Source organism: Castanea sativa, chromosome 11, assembly GCF_040712315.1.
Source record: "Castanea sativa cultivar Marrone di Chiusa Pesio chromosome 11, ASM4071231v1".
Taxonomy (NCBI): domain Eukaryota; kingdom Viridiplantae; phylum Streptophyta; class Magnoliopsida; order Fagales; family Fagaceae; genus Castanea; species Castanea sativa.
The window spans coordinates 14,650,109-14,666,010 of NC_134023.1; the positions used below are offsets into that span (position 1 = coordinate 14,650,109).

At 36.1% G+C, this 15,902-nt stretch overlaps 1 protein-coding gene across 1 annotated transcript; it reads left to right on the top strand.

Annotated features, from left to right (window-relative positions):
- The first annotated feature begins 945 nt into the window (after positions 1 to 945).
- On the top strand, positions 946 to 8,471 carry LOC142617980 (putative methylesterase 11, chloroplastic). The gene is made up of 5 exons (XM_075790959.1): positions 946 to 1,462; positions 5,409 to 5,645; positions 6,265 to 6,408; positions 7,004 to 7,135; positions 7,251 to 8,471. Exons 1-5 carry the CDS (start codon positions 1,127 to 1,129, stop codon positions 7,533 to 7,535), a joined length of 1,134 nt encoding a protein of 377 aa, XP_075647074.1. The 5' UTR covers positions 946 to 1,126; the 3' UTR covers positions 7,536 to 8,471.
- Positions 8,472 to 15,902: the final 7,431 nt, after the last annotated feature.

Below are 15,902 nucleotides of genomic sequence, written 5' to 3' on the forward strand. Positions count from 1 at the left end.
TTTGTATTTTTAGTGAGCACTGAAACTAATGAAAATTCAAGTAGATTAATAGTTATGACTAAGGAGGTAACAATTTAGAGTTTTAATTGGAACTTCATAAAGTTTTGGTAAAATTTGAATTTATCTCTAAACTATGGAAAAATTTATGTAATTCACCATTTTTTAATAATTAAAATAAAGAAATGTTGTGGGCCTCATGGCTTGAAATAGATTGATGGAAAATCAAAATTGATCACATCTGAAATTGAAATGGTGTTTCTTAATTAGTTCCTGTCCTAGTGCGCTACTGATAAATAATCTCCTATCCTATCCAAATAGACGGCTCTAAAAAATTTAGATATTAATTTATAAGTTGAATGTGAATGTGGAATTGAATATTTCCTTTCTTTAATTGCATGCCTTTGCCGACTGATAATATTAAAAAAAATTATGATTAAACAAAAAATCAACTTAGTACACCACATAATAATTAATTTCTAATTTACCCTATAGTCTAAATTATTCATCCCTTAATTTTATATTACATCATTAATTTAACAAAAATTTCTTCAAGTTATCGCAACATTACTTGATGTTATTACTTAAAAATATTTTGAATATTTTATATAACCTTCTCACATACGAGCTTATAACATTATTTGCGCATCGTGTGGTCCCATTACTAGTTTAATTAATAAATGGGAATGAAAAATAACATTAAAATATATCTTTTTATGTAGCTTGGAATGTAACATATGCATCTTCCCTCCACTATCTTTTGTAACAAAGTTAGTTATGTAGGTTCAACTCTTAATTAAATTCAAACTAACACATGCTTGTACCGTGTATTCAACTTAATTGTCTCTAGTGTACTGTGTTGATCAATGCTAATCTACACACCACTTTGTCCTTAAGTATTAGAAGTGTCCTATTTAGGAGGAAACTTGGAGCTCACAAGTAGACATTAAAATAGAGAGGTAATACCAAATTGGGAGCTCACACGTATAAGCATAAAATTTTTCTAGCACACACAAAATTAAATAGCCTTAGCTAGCATTTCCAAAGTCCAAACCCCTAGCATGGACTTCCCATTCACATAGGTATAATATGAGCCTCTTTTTCTAACTTGCATGCGTTGGCGTAACAAATGGGAAACTCATGGGCATGTTTCACTCCCAAGGGGGTAACCTTCACAAAAAAACCCTCAAAACGTTTAACAAACTCTTCTTCAACCAAAAGGACCAAGAAAAAGGATGAGAAGCTTGAGTTTGATGATGCTCTCATTCACCAACAGGCTCTTGCTGCAGCTTTGCTCTTCCACCAGCATCAGCAGAACGGTTCTCTACCCCTTAACCTTAACAGATCCACTTCTGTGGTGTACCCATCTACAGCTGCTCCTAAAAAGCTTCCAAAGAGTTCAAGTTCTAGGCAGAGGTCACGTACTGATCATTCTCTCATTCAGCCTCTTCAGCTTGTTAACAAGGTTTGACTTTGTTAATTTCTTTTTGGGTTTTAGTGATTCTGGAGTTCATTTGCTGGATAATATGTGTTTTTAATGCTTGTTTTGAACTATTCAAATTTGATTCATGACTGGAACAGTGAGGATTCTATGGTTTTTGGATGATTGTATCATAGTTTTGTACTTCTTTTTACTAAAAAAACATTAATAAGTATTCCCAATGGAAAACTGATTTCTTAAAATCCAGACTTTCGTCAATATAGTTTTTTCTTCATCTTCTTCCTGCTCTTTTTTGTGACTTGAACTATTATCAATTCTTTGAATTATTTTTATTTTTATTATTTTTTTATAATTAAATGTAAAGCTACTGGATGATAATTGATAAACCACCACCTAGCTATTATGAATTGGTAAATGTTAAGTATTTAACTATTTTTTCTAATAAGCTAATACTTATATAGAATTTCTTATGTACAATATATTAGGTTTCTCATTAAAACATATAGTTTCTTTGAATTTAATTTTCTTTAGAGAAGATAATATTGTTTATGATCACTTGATTAATTCAACAACATGCTTGAAATGAATTGAGGAATCTAATGTATTACATGGACTTGGAAGAGTTGAATCTTAATTTTATCATTTTTAACTTTTTATGATATGAGATAGCGTGTAAATGGTCATTTAACCGTTATTTTAGAGGATAGGACTTCTATCCAGTGGTTTGTGCTTTGGATGAAATTTTGGACGGACATGTGACCTTTTTAGGACAAATGTTATACTCATTTTGCGTCTAGCTAAGTACATGTAGCATTGGACGTAAGCCAAATCCATTTGGCGGAAATAGGAATTTGATTTTTTTTTTTCACACACATTAATCTTTGCGTAAGTTGGTCAATTTGTACACCATAACATGGACCAGTTCAAAGAGTGACCTCTTGATCTTTGTAAAATATATCGGAGAGATTGTGTTTTAGCCATAAATAAAGATATCTTATTCTAAAGGATTAATATATACTATAATACTAGATTACATCACGTTTTAATGAGGGTATAAGCAAAGAGTTCTCATTTGTCATAGGACAAAACATTGTGTCTTCAACTCAAACCATAAAATTCAATGGGTTTGGTCAAACATCAAATGTTCACAGAAGTTTTTCATAAATGATGGCTGGAAACATCCATGGATTCCATTGTTGTGGTCTAACTTGTATGTTGAAGAGTCGCAACTAGTTAGTGACCTCAACAATTCGAAGACCCAAAAGGGGAGATGTCAAGTCCAATATCTTTGTTGTCTTTTGCCTTAAGTTATATGACCTTCTTGCCACATTGAAGGAAGTTACTTTCTTCAAACTCTGGCCATACGAGACAAGTCAACCTGTATTAAGGATTGAGATCCGATGCAATTCACCTCCCTCCTCTCACTTAATTTTTTTTTACTAATTTTATTTTTGGTAAAAATGTACTTTTGGTTCTTATATTTTGGGCCAATTCTCGATTTAGTCTCTAAATTAATTTTGCTCTTAGGTCAATCTCTAGTTTCAAAATATCGATTTTATTTTAGTTCTTGCTGTCAACTCAGTAATAGGAAAATTAGACATAGCAGACGGAGCGCACTGTTGACATGTTATATGTTGATGTAACTAATAAAATAATAATAAAATATTTTATTTGACATTTTTAAAGGAAATTAAAAAAACTGTAAAACTTTTTCAATTCTCGATAAAATAATATATTATTGTGTGCTCTTAAACCACATATTAGTAAAATTATGTTTTAAATACTACATTAGTATTTTCTAAATTAAGAAAATATAAAATAATATTAATTTTTCAATTTTAATTTATTTCAAAAAATCAAAAATAAAAAAAATTTATTTTTCAGTTTTAAAGATTGAGAAAAAAAATTTATAGCAATTTTCTCAAATATTCTTGAACTTCCTTGGCAAACAAATACATCACAAAATTTAAATATATCAATTTTTAGACACAATTTAAATTTAAAAAAAGAAAATTTTGAAACCCACCCCCCACAAACCCAAAACAAAATACAACGTACATTGAAGCCAACGGGCTTGGAGACCGAGTCGAAGTGAGGCAACTCGTTTGGGATCGGACGAGTGTTCCTGCGAGTTTGATGGGTTCGACTTCAATCGGTGGTGGTGGGTTGTTTTTCTCTTAATCTCTGACTTTCTCTCTCTCTAAACCCGACTTTCTCTCTTGATTGTTTGATAAGTCGTGTGGTGGTGGGTTTGATTGTTTGATCGGTGGAGGTGGTGGCTGGTTTTTTCTGTGTTTCCATGGGGATTGGTCATTCATTGGTTTTGTGTTAATGTTTGTTTCATAAGAAAATTTCTGGGTTTGGGTGGAAAGAAAATTTCTGGGTTTGATCGGTGGAGGGGGTGGCTGGGTCTGTGTTTATGTTTGTTTGTTAAATGTGGGTCGGTGAAAGAAAATCTTGATTTTCTGGGGAAAATGTTGATGATTGTTCAAGGAAAATTTATGAGGTTGGTTGGGTTTGTTGTTATTGTGAGCCGAAAGACTAGGTTTGTGTGGGTATATGTTTGTTTCATAAGAAAATTTTTGGTTTTGGGTGGAAAGAAAATGTTGTGATGAAAATCTTAGGCATCGACTTTTTAGATGTGAATTTAATTTGGTTTGAAAGAAATTTTTTGGGAAAGATGCTGAATGCCCAGATATTTTTTGTGTTCTGTGATCTGGGTTTATGTTTTTGTGAATTCTTGTTCAAATATGAATCTATGTATTTTAATGTTTTTAATTTTGTTTTTATGTTTTTTTTAAAATTTGTTAAAATTGATAAATTACTATTTTTAAAATCAGATGTTGTCGTAGCATGCTGATGTAGTTTATTATTATTATTTTATTAGCCACTTCAGCAATATAATATGCCAATGGTGCACTCCATTTACGACGTCTAATTTTCCGTTATTAAGTTGAAGGCAGAGACTAAAATAGAATTGACTCTCTAAAACCAGGAATTGACCTAAAAGCAAAGACCGAGATTAATCTTAGGCAACACAGATTCAATAGGTTTAGGGGGCACAAAATTGTTCACAATTGCTGATGTGCTATGTTGTATCAGCATATAATAAATGTGGTGTCAGTGTTGAATCCATGTGAAAATAATGTTACTTTCTCCTGTCATAATTTACCACCATAGTAAAATTGTGAAAAAAAAAAAAAGAGAAAAAGTTGTCCCTAATCAAGTGTTCTACATACGTCAGAATTTTCTTACCATGCATACTGCAGACAGACAGAAAAATAAATAAATAATAATAATAAAAATCTTTACTGAGCATTAGTTGAACAGCATCAACCCAAGAGGAATAAAATTGATCTTGGAGCAATTCTTGGTCTGCAGTTAAATTTACTGTTTTTCATTGATGCTCTAGTGGAATGCAAGTTGGATGAACCTGTAATTTTTTCTTGGCAACATTTCTTTTTTGCTTAGCTATTACTTTTTACCATCAAAGAATTACCTGTTCTTCAATTTAAATGCTTGTGACATCAAGAATGAATCCGTTTACTACAATATATATAAAGACTAATCTTTATTACAACCAATGAGACTAAAGCAGTACTTAGAAAGTATGCAATTGAATGTAGGCTTCAAGTGCGGACTAAAATATGGAGTAGGGTTAATGGGACAACTTAGGCACTGTGGAGTGGATGCATTTTGCTTGAGTTTGTGGAAAATTGATATCATCTATTTCTTATAATTTCCTATCATACATGCATTAATTATAACTATCATTGGTTTCTTAACTCAGAATGCTGTTCAAATACTAGCATACAATCACTTTGATTTTGTTTTTATTTTTTATTTTTTTTACAGCACTGTTCATTAGGAGATGGAAAGAATGATGGTTATATATATGTCATCCAATAAAAGTATATTCTTCCAATTATATATCACCCAACATCTTATTTTGTTAATTTCCATTCCTTAGGATCTAAATATTGATGGCCTGGAAACCATACATTTTGTTCTTGTTCACGGAGGTGGCTTTGGTGCTTGGTGTTGGTATAAAACAATCACACTATTGGAAGAAAGTGGATATAGAGTTGATGCAGTTGACTTAGCAGGTTCTGGAATTCATACATTTGATACAAACAGCATTATGAGTCTTGCACAATACGTAAAGCCACTTACTGATATACTAGAGAAACTTGGAGATGGAGAAAAGGTTTTTTGCTCTCTCTCTCTTTGAATCTATGCTAGAATAATAATGTGAAATTACAGTGCACTATTATTTTTTTGCATTCATATATGCTTATAAGGTACTAAAAAAAATTGCCAATGCCTTTATTAGTTGGTCTTGGTTATTTGGTTTGTTATTCTCAATTGCAATTTATAAGGATAAGACCCTCATATTGGTGTTATCTTATACAGAGATAGCTAATACAGAAAATGGATTATTAAACAATAATCATTTTTGGTATTCTCACTCTCTTGCACTTTAATTTAGTATAACTATATTTTATTTATTCTCTATCTGTAATTTCATATGTATATTCAGGTGGACAAAATATTCTGGTAAAATTCACCTGCATCTATAAACATAAAAAACTTACAAGCTTTATGGGGTATGTAATTGAAACTGAATTCAGCATTGACATATGTTGATCCCTAATATATGCTTTGTTGGAGAAATGGTTGAAGCTAAATTCAGCATTGGCATATGTTTATCCACAATATGCCAATTTTAACATCTTGATGCCATTTTTATCCATATCAGTAGCAGTAATGTTGGTAAATTTTTCCATTTGGATGTACTAGAGCTAAATTTTTTCTTTTAAATGCAGGTGATTTTGGTGGGACATGATTTTGGTGGTGCTTGTATTTCATACGTAATGGAGTTGTTTCCATCTAAAATCTCCAAAGCAATTTTTATAGCTGCAGCAATGTTGAGTAGTGGGCAGAGTTCCCTTGACATGTTTTCCCAACAGGTTGTTCTTCACTCTATAATTTCTTGGACTCAAAAAGTGGAAAGAAAAGAGAGAATAATACTGAACTCATGCACCTTTGGTTTCATACATAAATCATAACTGTAACAAGGGAAACCTCGTTTAATTCTCCAAGTGACTTCAGGTTTATATGCCTCCTTAATCTGTAAAATGATCCTCTTCATTTGAAATGAATCCTTTTCATAGTTCAGATTAAATGTAAAAAATGTAAAGGTGTATCTAGTGTCACACTATTTAAAATTTCTAATTACATAGCACTCTATACACTATGAGATCCAAGTGATGAAATCTTAACTGTGGAATGTACTTCCTCCCTTTCTAGTGAAATGGAGAGGATATACCTAACCTTAATTATTTTAGATCTGTATATACTTAGATGCCTCCTTTTTATGAAATACACTCTTGAATGTATTGTTTGTTAAGTTTCAATCCTTGACATTTTTTATATCAAATTCGCTGCATAGGATTTAATTAAGTATGAAGGAAGCTCTGAAGTCCAATGTTCCAAAGATTATTTTCTAGCACGAGATTTATGTAACTGGCTTATTTCTAAAACTGGTAATCTATGCTATAACAGATAGGTTCAAATGATCTGATGCACCAAGCTCAGATATTTTTGTACACCAACGGGAAAGATCAGCCTCCAACTGCTATAGATCTTGACAAAGAATCGGTGAAAGAATTCTTGTTCAATCAAAGTCCTGCTAAGGTATCTTTATAATATTGCCATTACTTCTTGAATTAAACATTCTTGGACCAAGTCTAATTTAAGAGTGTGATATCAATACAATGCCGGATACTAAGTTTCTATTCTCCATGTCCAGGATGTTGCATTGTCATTAGTTTCAATGAGGCCAATCCCTTTTGCACCGGTTATAGAGAAACTCTCACTTTCTGATGTGAATTATGGCTCTGTCCGGCGATTCTATATCGGAACTCATGAAGATTGTGCCATACCAGTTGCTCTGCAGGAGAACATGATAAATACAAATCCCCCAGAACAGGTTTTTTGGCTCAAAGGTTCTGACCATGCACCTTTCTTCTCAAGACCTCAGTCCCTACACAAAATACTAGTAGAGATATCACAAATTCCACCAAAGCAAGCCTGAATCCTACTGCACCAATGGTGCGGACACAAGGTACAAGCCCCAAATTATACGTATGTATGGGAGGAAAAACAAAAAGAAGACGGCCCAACCTGTGGCCTTATGGATGAAGTCTATTAGTTATTTGGCTTGAGATTAAGCAAGTCCGAGCATTTAATAATTAGTGTTTCTTTATGCATTTTATTGTTATTATTATTTTCTGATTATTGTAAGATAGTTTTTGAGAATAATAAAATGTGTTTCTATTACATTGGTATCGACTCTAGTTTTTGCTTGGTGCTTACTCCAAGCAGCCCTTAGGTGCTGACTCCTAGGGTTTATTTTTTTATTTTTTTTGGTTCCATTGAAATAGTGTGGTTATCTTACGTCAGTTTTGGTACTAGAGCAAACACCGATCTGTTTGAAGCATCATCGCAGTCAATCCAGAACAAAAAAAAAAAATTTTTGAATCATCGTCACAACCCATTAGAAATCCCAATCACCATTGCTTCTTACTACCACTAGAAGACCCCACAAAAAAAAAAAAAAAAAAAAAAAAAAAAAAAAAAAAAAAAAAAAAAAAAAAATCCTGCTAACACCACCACCATTTACAATTTGACACAAAACATCACAATCACTCCAAGACCCCAACCCCACGGCCACATATCCTAAGCCCATACTCAAATCACCAAACCAGTTGCAACCACGAAGACAGAGAGAAGAGAACTAAGAGTCCATTGTTGCAATCGTGCCACACTACCACCAACAAACCACCACGTTCAGATTGGGTCGAATCCTTTCACAACAGCAGCTACGCATGCCACCACCACCACCTTTATGAGCCGCCGCTACAACTGGTTGCCACCACCATCACCTTTTTTCCGCGCCACCATGATCTCAGTTTTGCCTAGTGTCACGAAGCCACAATCTAATCAATCTCCATCGTTCAGATGTCATGAGGTAACCCACTAGCCTTGTCTAAAGTCCAAACCCAGTCTCTTTATTATTATTATTATTTTTTTTAAACCATCAAGCTAACCCGACCCACTTTTGTGACCTAGACCATTACCTAATCTGGCCCATTTGTTAACAAGCCCAAAGCCCACATTTTACAACACCGGTTTTCTTTAAAAAAAAAAACTAGACCTAGCCCACAAAATCCAAACCTATCAACCATCCCAATCCCAGCAACTATTTAAGAGAACACCCACCGCCCCAAAACCCAACAGCCACTAGCTGTCAAACCCATTATTGCCCGCAACCACCCCACTAAAGACGTAGACCACTGCCATTGAGGATGCCGACCCACTCCGATGCCAAGACCCGAGACAACAGCGCTGCTCCTCCACGATTCGAGCCGCTGCTACCCTCCCCACCTTCGCGCCGCCACCAGTCCTCAATCCTTAGCGCCAATCAAAGTCCATCACAGTGACTCCCTTTTTTTTTTCTTTCCTTTTTGAGCTTTGCTAGTTAAGTTTTAGTTCTGACTTCATTTTGTCTCTTTAGTGTAACGTGTTTGACACTTTGACTCTTGTATTTTGCTTTTTTTTTTTTTCACAGTGAAAAAAAAAATCAAAAGGAAAAGAAAGAAAGTAGTGCTTGCTGTGACAGCCCATTACATTGGGCCTTTAAATTGTTCATCCACAAGTCACATTGTCCAAGTAAGATCCATTCACTCTGAGGAGCCAAGCCTTGTGGCTATCTAGTGCAATAAGTTGGCCACTAACAAGGGTACAATTCTATTCTATTTTATTTTTTTTGGTGGATTCAATTTTGTCTCATTAAAAAAATATTTTTTTTATATTTTTTATGTGCATATCCCACCATACTCCATTGGCTTACCCATTTTGTGCTCAAATTAGTTGTTTTATTATTTGTGTTCTCTTTTAGTACCCACTCTAAAATTCCAAAAAAAAGAAAAAAGAAAAAAAAGAAAAGACATAACCCAATTTCTTTGAAATATTTAATTCTCATTATTAATTGTGGAGCTTATTGGAATTTGACTTTTATTTGGGCTATTTCTCAATATTGTGAATACTGTCACTATTTGACTGCAATTTATTTCTTTGATTCATTGATCTAGTCTCTATATGCACTCTTGCTTGACCTTAATTTTACGTTGAGAATTGATTACTTGAATTTTTGGGAATCTCAACTGCATTCATGAATATCGTGTTGCATGCATCTACGTAGTGGTCGCATCATGTCAAACTCTGAACATCAATCCACTTTCGAGCCTAGGTCCTCCTCAGAGCAAACCATAGTAGACCTAGCAAAAAATGTCCATGCTTTACTGGATAGGGTAAAGCGAATTGAAGCATCTCAAAGAGAGACCATTATCATGGAGGAGATAATATGCTTAGGCAAAATGACCACGGTTACTTTAATAGGGTTCCAAACTTTGAACATGATCACTATAATCACAATGGCCCTAGAGATTATGATGATAGGATGTCCAAGGAAAAGATAGAAGCACTCACCTTTGATGGTTGCCTAGACCCATGGGTTTTCACCGATTGGTTACGTTAGATGGAGAAATTCTTTGACTATTACCATTGGGCTGAAAATAAGAAAGTAAGGTATGCCAGGATGAAGTTAGTTGAAAGAGCCGACCTTTTCTAGGAGGACCTTGAGGAAACCCTTAGGCGACAACGTGAGCCCCTTATTACTGATTGGCTTGAGATGAAGGATGCACTCTCGAGGAATTATCTTTCTCCCACTTATAGGAGCTCCCTCCTTAAGGAATGGGATCACTTTAAATAAGGCACTGCTCCTGTGGCTAAATATATAGAGAAATTCAAGGAGTTCAAGAGGCGAATTCGAATAGATGAGGAAGAGGTTGTCACACTCAATATGTTCAAGAAAAGTTTAAATGCTAACCTACTAGGCGAGATTATCACCCGAGGAGTCACTACCTTAGGATAAGCATATGACCTTGCTAGGAATTGTGAGTTAGCATCCAAATCTATCTTTTGGCGGCGTTCAGAGCTCTGGAGTGTTCCTACCAACCCTCAACCTTTTGGTAGCAAATCTAGGCTTGCCTTACCCTCTAAGGTCAACCCTAGTAGCATCCCAATAGGAAAAGAGAACAAGGGAAAAGTGTGATCAATGAGCCTTCAAGATTGGGCTCTCGCCTCCAATGCTTCAAGTGCAATGGGGTTGGGCATATCGCAGCTAAATGTCCCTTTAGGACCCTTGTCATTCAAAAGGATGATGAAAAGGTAGAAGATGTTGAGGAGCTGGTGTATGATCCAAATTTTGAAAAAATCCAAAATGTTGAGGCAGAATGGGAAGATGATCCTAGCTATCTCGCGTGCATTAGAGCCATCTCTCCCCAGGTTGATGATTCCAAGGTTGTCTTTGGTGCCCCTAGAGTGAATGTGGTAAGGTGTACTTTGGCAGAACAGAGAGACACTGATGATTGGCGAAGGAGTGTCATCTTCCAAACTTACACTAAGTGTGGAGACAAAACTTACAAGATTATTATAGATAGTGGGAGTTGCATTAATGCGGTGTCCTCTAACGTTATTTCCCGCCTAGGCTTGAAATTGATCCCACACCCTAATCTATATAAAGTTTCTTGGGTGGATACTTCCTCCATAGCCATAAAAGAAAGATGTGTTGTCCCACTTCAATTCCTCGCTTACAAGGCTAAAATATAGTGTGACGTAATTCCTATGGATGTAGGGCATATTATCTTAGGTAGACCTTGACTTTATGATTTGGATGTCACCCTTCATGGGCGATCCAATTCTTGCTCATTTATGTTTGAAGGTAAGAAGATTGTACTCAATCCTTTGAAACCCAAGCCAATCGACATGAGCAAGAAGGCATAAGCACCAAAGGCGAAAGGCTTGAACATCATAAGTCCAAAGGCATTTGAAAGGGTAGCAGTTCAAGAATCCATTGTGTTTGTCTTAGTTGCCAGGGAACTTCATGGAGAGACCCGTGAGGAGCAACCAAAGGACATGAAGTCAGTGTTGCAGGAATTTAAGGATGTGTTCCCTGAGGAACTCCTCGATCATGTACCACCCATGCGTGACATACAACAAGCCATAGATTTTGTGCCCGGAGCGACCCTACCTAACTTGCCTCACTATAGGATGAGTCCTACAGAACATGCTGAGTTGCAAAGGCAAGTAGAAGAACTACTTAAGAAGGGTTTTGTTCGTGAAATCATGAGTCCTTGTGTAGTCCCTTCACTCTTAACTCAAAGAAATATGGAACTTTGAGGATGTGTGTTAATAGTCGTGCCATCAACAAGATCACTGTGAAATATCGTTTTCCTATCCCTCAGTTGGATGACATGTTGGATATGATGGCTGGGGCAACGATCTTCTCCAAGATAGACTTGAAATGTGGCTATCATCAAATTAGGATTTGTCCTATTGATGAATGGAAAACTGCCTTCAAGACGAAAGATGGTTTATATGAGTGGATGGTCATGCCTTTTGGATTGTCCAATGCTCCTAGTACCTTTATGAGAGTGATGACTCAAGTGCTCAAGCATTTTATGGGGAAATTCTTGGTTGTGTACTTTGATGACATCCTCATCTATAGTAAGTCTAGGGAGCGACACTTAGACCATCTAACTCAAATTTGTACTATTCTTAGGAAAGAGAGTTTATATGGAAACCTCAAGAAGTGCTCTTTCTTTACTGATAAAGTCGTTTTCGTAGGTTTCATAGTATCCTCTAAGGGAGTTTCTGCCGATCCCCAAAAGGTTTAAGCGATTGTGGATTGGCCCGAGCCCAAAAATATCCATGAAATTTGAAGCTTTCATGGGCTTGCTTCCTTTTCTCGCCGATTCATCAAAGGGTTTAGTACCATTATGTCCCCCATCACTGACTGCATGAAACAAAGAGAGTTTATTTGGACAAAAGTTGCCACTAAGACTTTCAATGACGTAAAACAAAAGATGATTGAGGCACCTGTCATGCGTCTTCCTGATTTTACCAAGCCTTTTGAAGTGGAATGTGATGTCTCAATTATTGGTATAGGGGGAGTACTTAGTCAAGAGCGCCACCCAATTGCATATTTTAGTGAGAAGTTGAATGATGCTAAGCAAAAGTACTTCACATATGACAAAGAATTTTATGCCATTATTCGAGCTCTTTGGCATTGGTGCCATTACCTATTGTCTCGAGAATTTATTATCTACTCTGATCATGAAGCCTTGCGCTATCTCTATTCCCAAAAGAAGCTGAATTTTAGGCATGGTAGTTGGGTTGAATTTCTGCAACGCTACTACTTTGTGGTGAAACATAGGGCAGAAGTTGAGAATAAGGCTGCCGATGCACTAAGTTGAAGGGTGTCTTTGCTATTAGTCATGAGCGTTAAGGTTACTGGATTTGATCGACTCAAGGATGATTATGAGTCATGCCCAGATTTTAGGGAGCTTTACACTAGCCTAAGTAATGCCTCATGGTCAATCCTGGATGATTATACCCTTCAAGATGGTTACTTGTTCAAGGCCAACAAGTTATGTATCCCTCGGTCTTCAGTGAGAGATTTCCTAGTTTGGGAGATACATGCGGGAGGCCTTGCAGGTCATTTTGGCCGAGGCAAAACAATTGAGGAAGTGGAACGTCAATTCTATTGGCTTGGTCTTAAGAGGGGCGTTGCCAAGATAGCTGGTCAGTGTTGTACATGTCAACTAGCCAAACATTGCAAACAAAACACTGGCTTGTACATGCCTCTACCTGTGCCAGATCGCTCGTGGCAGGATGTGAGTATGGACTTTGTGTTAGGTTTGCCCCGCACCTCTAGGAAGCATGATTCTATTCTAGTAGTTGTTGATCACTTCTCTAAAATGACTTATTTCCAACCATGTTCTAAGACCTCTGATGCTTCTAAGATTGCAAAGCTCTACTTTGATGAGATTGTCAAATTTTATGGTCTTCCCAAGACTATAGTGTCTGATAGGGATGTTCGCTTCATGAGTTATTTTTGGAAGACCTTGTGGCATTTAGTAGGCACCAAATTGAAATTTTCCACGGCCTTTCATCCTCAAACTGATGGTCAAACTGAGGTGGTTAATCGTAGTCTAGGTAACCTCCTTCGGTGTCTAGTGGATGAAGCCAATCGGAATTGGGATTCAATTCTTCCTATAGCCCAACTTGCATATAATAGCTCTGTTAATAGGTCTATAGGCGCTAGTCCTTTTGAGGTTGTGCATGGACATACACTTAGGAAACCCTTAGATCTTTTGCCCATGTCCCCACATGTAAGGATTTCTGAATTTGCTGAGGCATTTGCACGACATATTCATGATTTGCATAATAAGATTCACAAAAAAATTCAAGTAAGTAATTCTCAATATAAAATTCATGCTGACACTCATCGGTGTTATGCAAAGTTTCAGGTAGGGGATTACGTCATGATTTAGATTCGACCTGAACGGTTTCCCTCTAGGATCGTTAAGAAATTGCAGGCTTGTAGTGCCAGTCCATTCAAGGTATTGAAACGAATGGGCCCAAATGCATATGTCATTGACCTTCCTCATGATTATGGTATTAGCTCATCCTTTAATATTGAGGATCTAGTTGCTTATAAAAGCCCCACAGCTATTCCTGATACCCCTTTTGATGAGCCTTTGCTTGATCCTATTGATGCCCCTATTCCTACCACTTTACCCTTAAATCTGCCCTATGCACATAAAGAATCTATTGATGCTATTTTAGATGAGCAGATTGTTTCTACTAGGTATGGAGGAGTTCACCGTTTCTTAGTTCGTTGGCAAGGGCGACCGGATTCTGATTGCACATGGATTACTTGAGATGAGCTACAGCGACTTGATCCTGACTTGTTGGAGTACTATCAAAGCTCTTTAGATTTCCACTCGACGGGGTTGAGTTCTTCTCACCCGGGGGAATTTGGTGTAGACACAAGGTACAAGTCCCCAATTATACGCATGTATGGGAGGAAAAACAAAAAGAAGACGGCCCAACCCGTGGCCTTATGGATGGAGCCTGTTAGTTATTGGGCTTGAGATTAAGCAAGCTCGAGCATTTAATAATTAGGGTTTCTTTATGTATTTTATTGTTAGCTATTTAAGCACTTTTTCTGATTATTGTAAGACAGTTTTTGAGAATAATAAAAAAATGTGTGTTTCTTTTACACTGGTGCCGACTCCAATTTTTGCTTAGTGCTGACTCTTAGGGTTTATTTTTTCTGTTTATTTGTTCCATTGAAATAGTGTGGTTGTCCCACGTCAACCAAAGCCTGGTGTGGTAAATTTTTGGCCGTGTGGCCTGCATATAGTAAGTAGCATGATGCATATCTGATCAAAGTTAACCAACCACAATATATAACATGATCATGTGCATGAATATGCTATTGTTTTCTTTGTGTAGATATAAAATATATAAATAGTGATGCATTTGGCATCTTCCAATTTTTATAGTACATGTATTTCACGTGCTTGTTAGTACAAATGAGCATGTATGAATTTAAGTTTACAAATTTGTGAAGTAACTAAATATGAAGTATAAAGGAAAATGAAGAAAGTTGTTGACAATATTTATTTGTAATTTTAATTCTACGTACGAATATTACTAAATATTAAATGAAGTACTACTTATGAAATAGATAGATTTAATAGTTTTGAAAGATAAACGCTGCAGTAGAACTCACTCAGTGCCATGACAGGGCATACTCTTTTACTTCAAAGTACAACAAATAGCTCTACTAAAAGTGGGACTGCACTCCAATTGGTACTCATTTACTTAAGATTGTTGGTAAGTCAAATGCTATGAATTTCTGGGGCTGTTGGGGTCTTTTGGTGCATGGTCACATCTCAATCACTAAAGGTTGGCCTTATTGGATCCAGGTTTAGTTTTGAGACTGATTTTAACTTGGTTTGACACTTAAAAGTCTACTTCCATGGTTTAAGTTATTTTTCTACATACTGCTGCTCTGTTACAGGAAGTGTGTTTATATACATGAATTCCTCAGACAATATCCCAACATTCGTACAGTTACATTGGTGAGTACATGCTAAATATGGTCCTTTAAGTTAGATGACCATAGCACAATCAAAGGAGGAGATTTCAGTGAAGGGGGGGTTTCTGTAGTTGACTTCTACTGATATTAGTGGAGATACTTTCCTTAACACACCCCTCAAGATGGAGTGTATGTTCATTACACCCAACTCGTGATTGGCCAAGTGATTTGGTGAATAAGTCAGCAGGTTGTAACAATCAATCTCTATGTGCTTTGTGCACTAATGGAAGACAAGATTTGAGTCTATCAAGATTCTATATGGTAACCTTGTTCTTGCAAGATGTGATTAATCTGTAATGAGGTATGCCAGAAGTTGTTTAAATCAAGTGATCTCATAATAAATAGTTACTATTGACCTATAGTCTGCCTTCGATGATGAACCTGAAG

What these genes read in the sequence shown, in the direction of transcription:
- LOC142617980 (XM_075790959.1), top strand. Translation starts at nt 1,127, where the DNA reads ATGGGAAACTCATGGGCATGTTTCACTCCCAAGGGGGTAACCTTCACA. An exon ending in AACTTGGAGATGGAGAAAAG is followed by an intron (nt 5,646 to 6,264) that starts GTTTTTTGCTCT and finishes TTTTAAATGCAG; the next exon opens with GTGATTTTGGTGGGACATGA. An exon ending in TCAATCAAAGTCCTGCTAAG is followed by an intron (nt 7,136 to 7,250) that starts GTATCTTTATAA and finishes CTCCATGTCCAG; the next exon opens with GATGTTGCATTGTCATTAGT.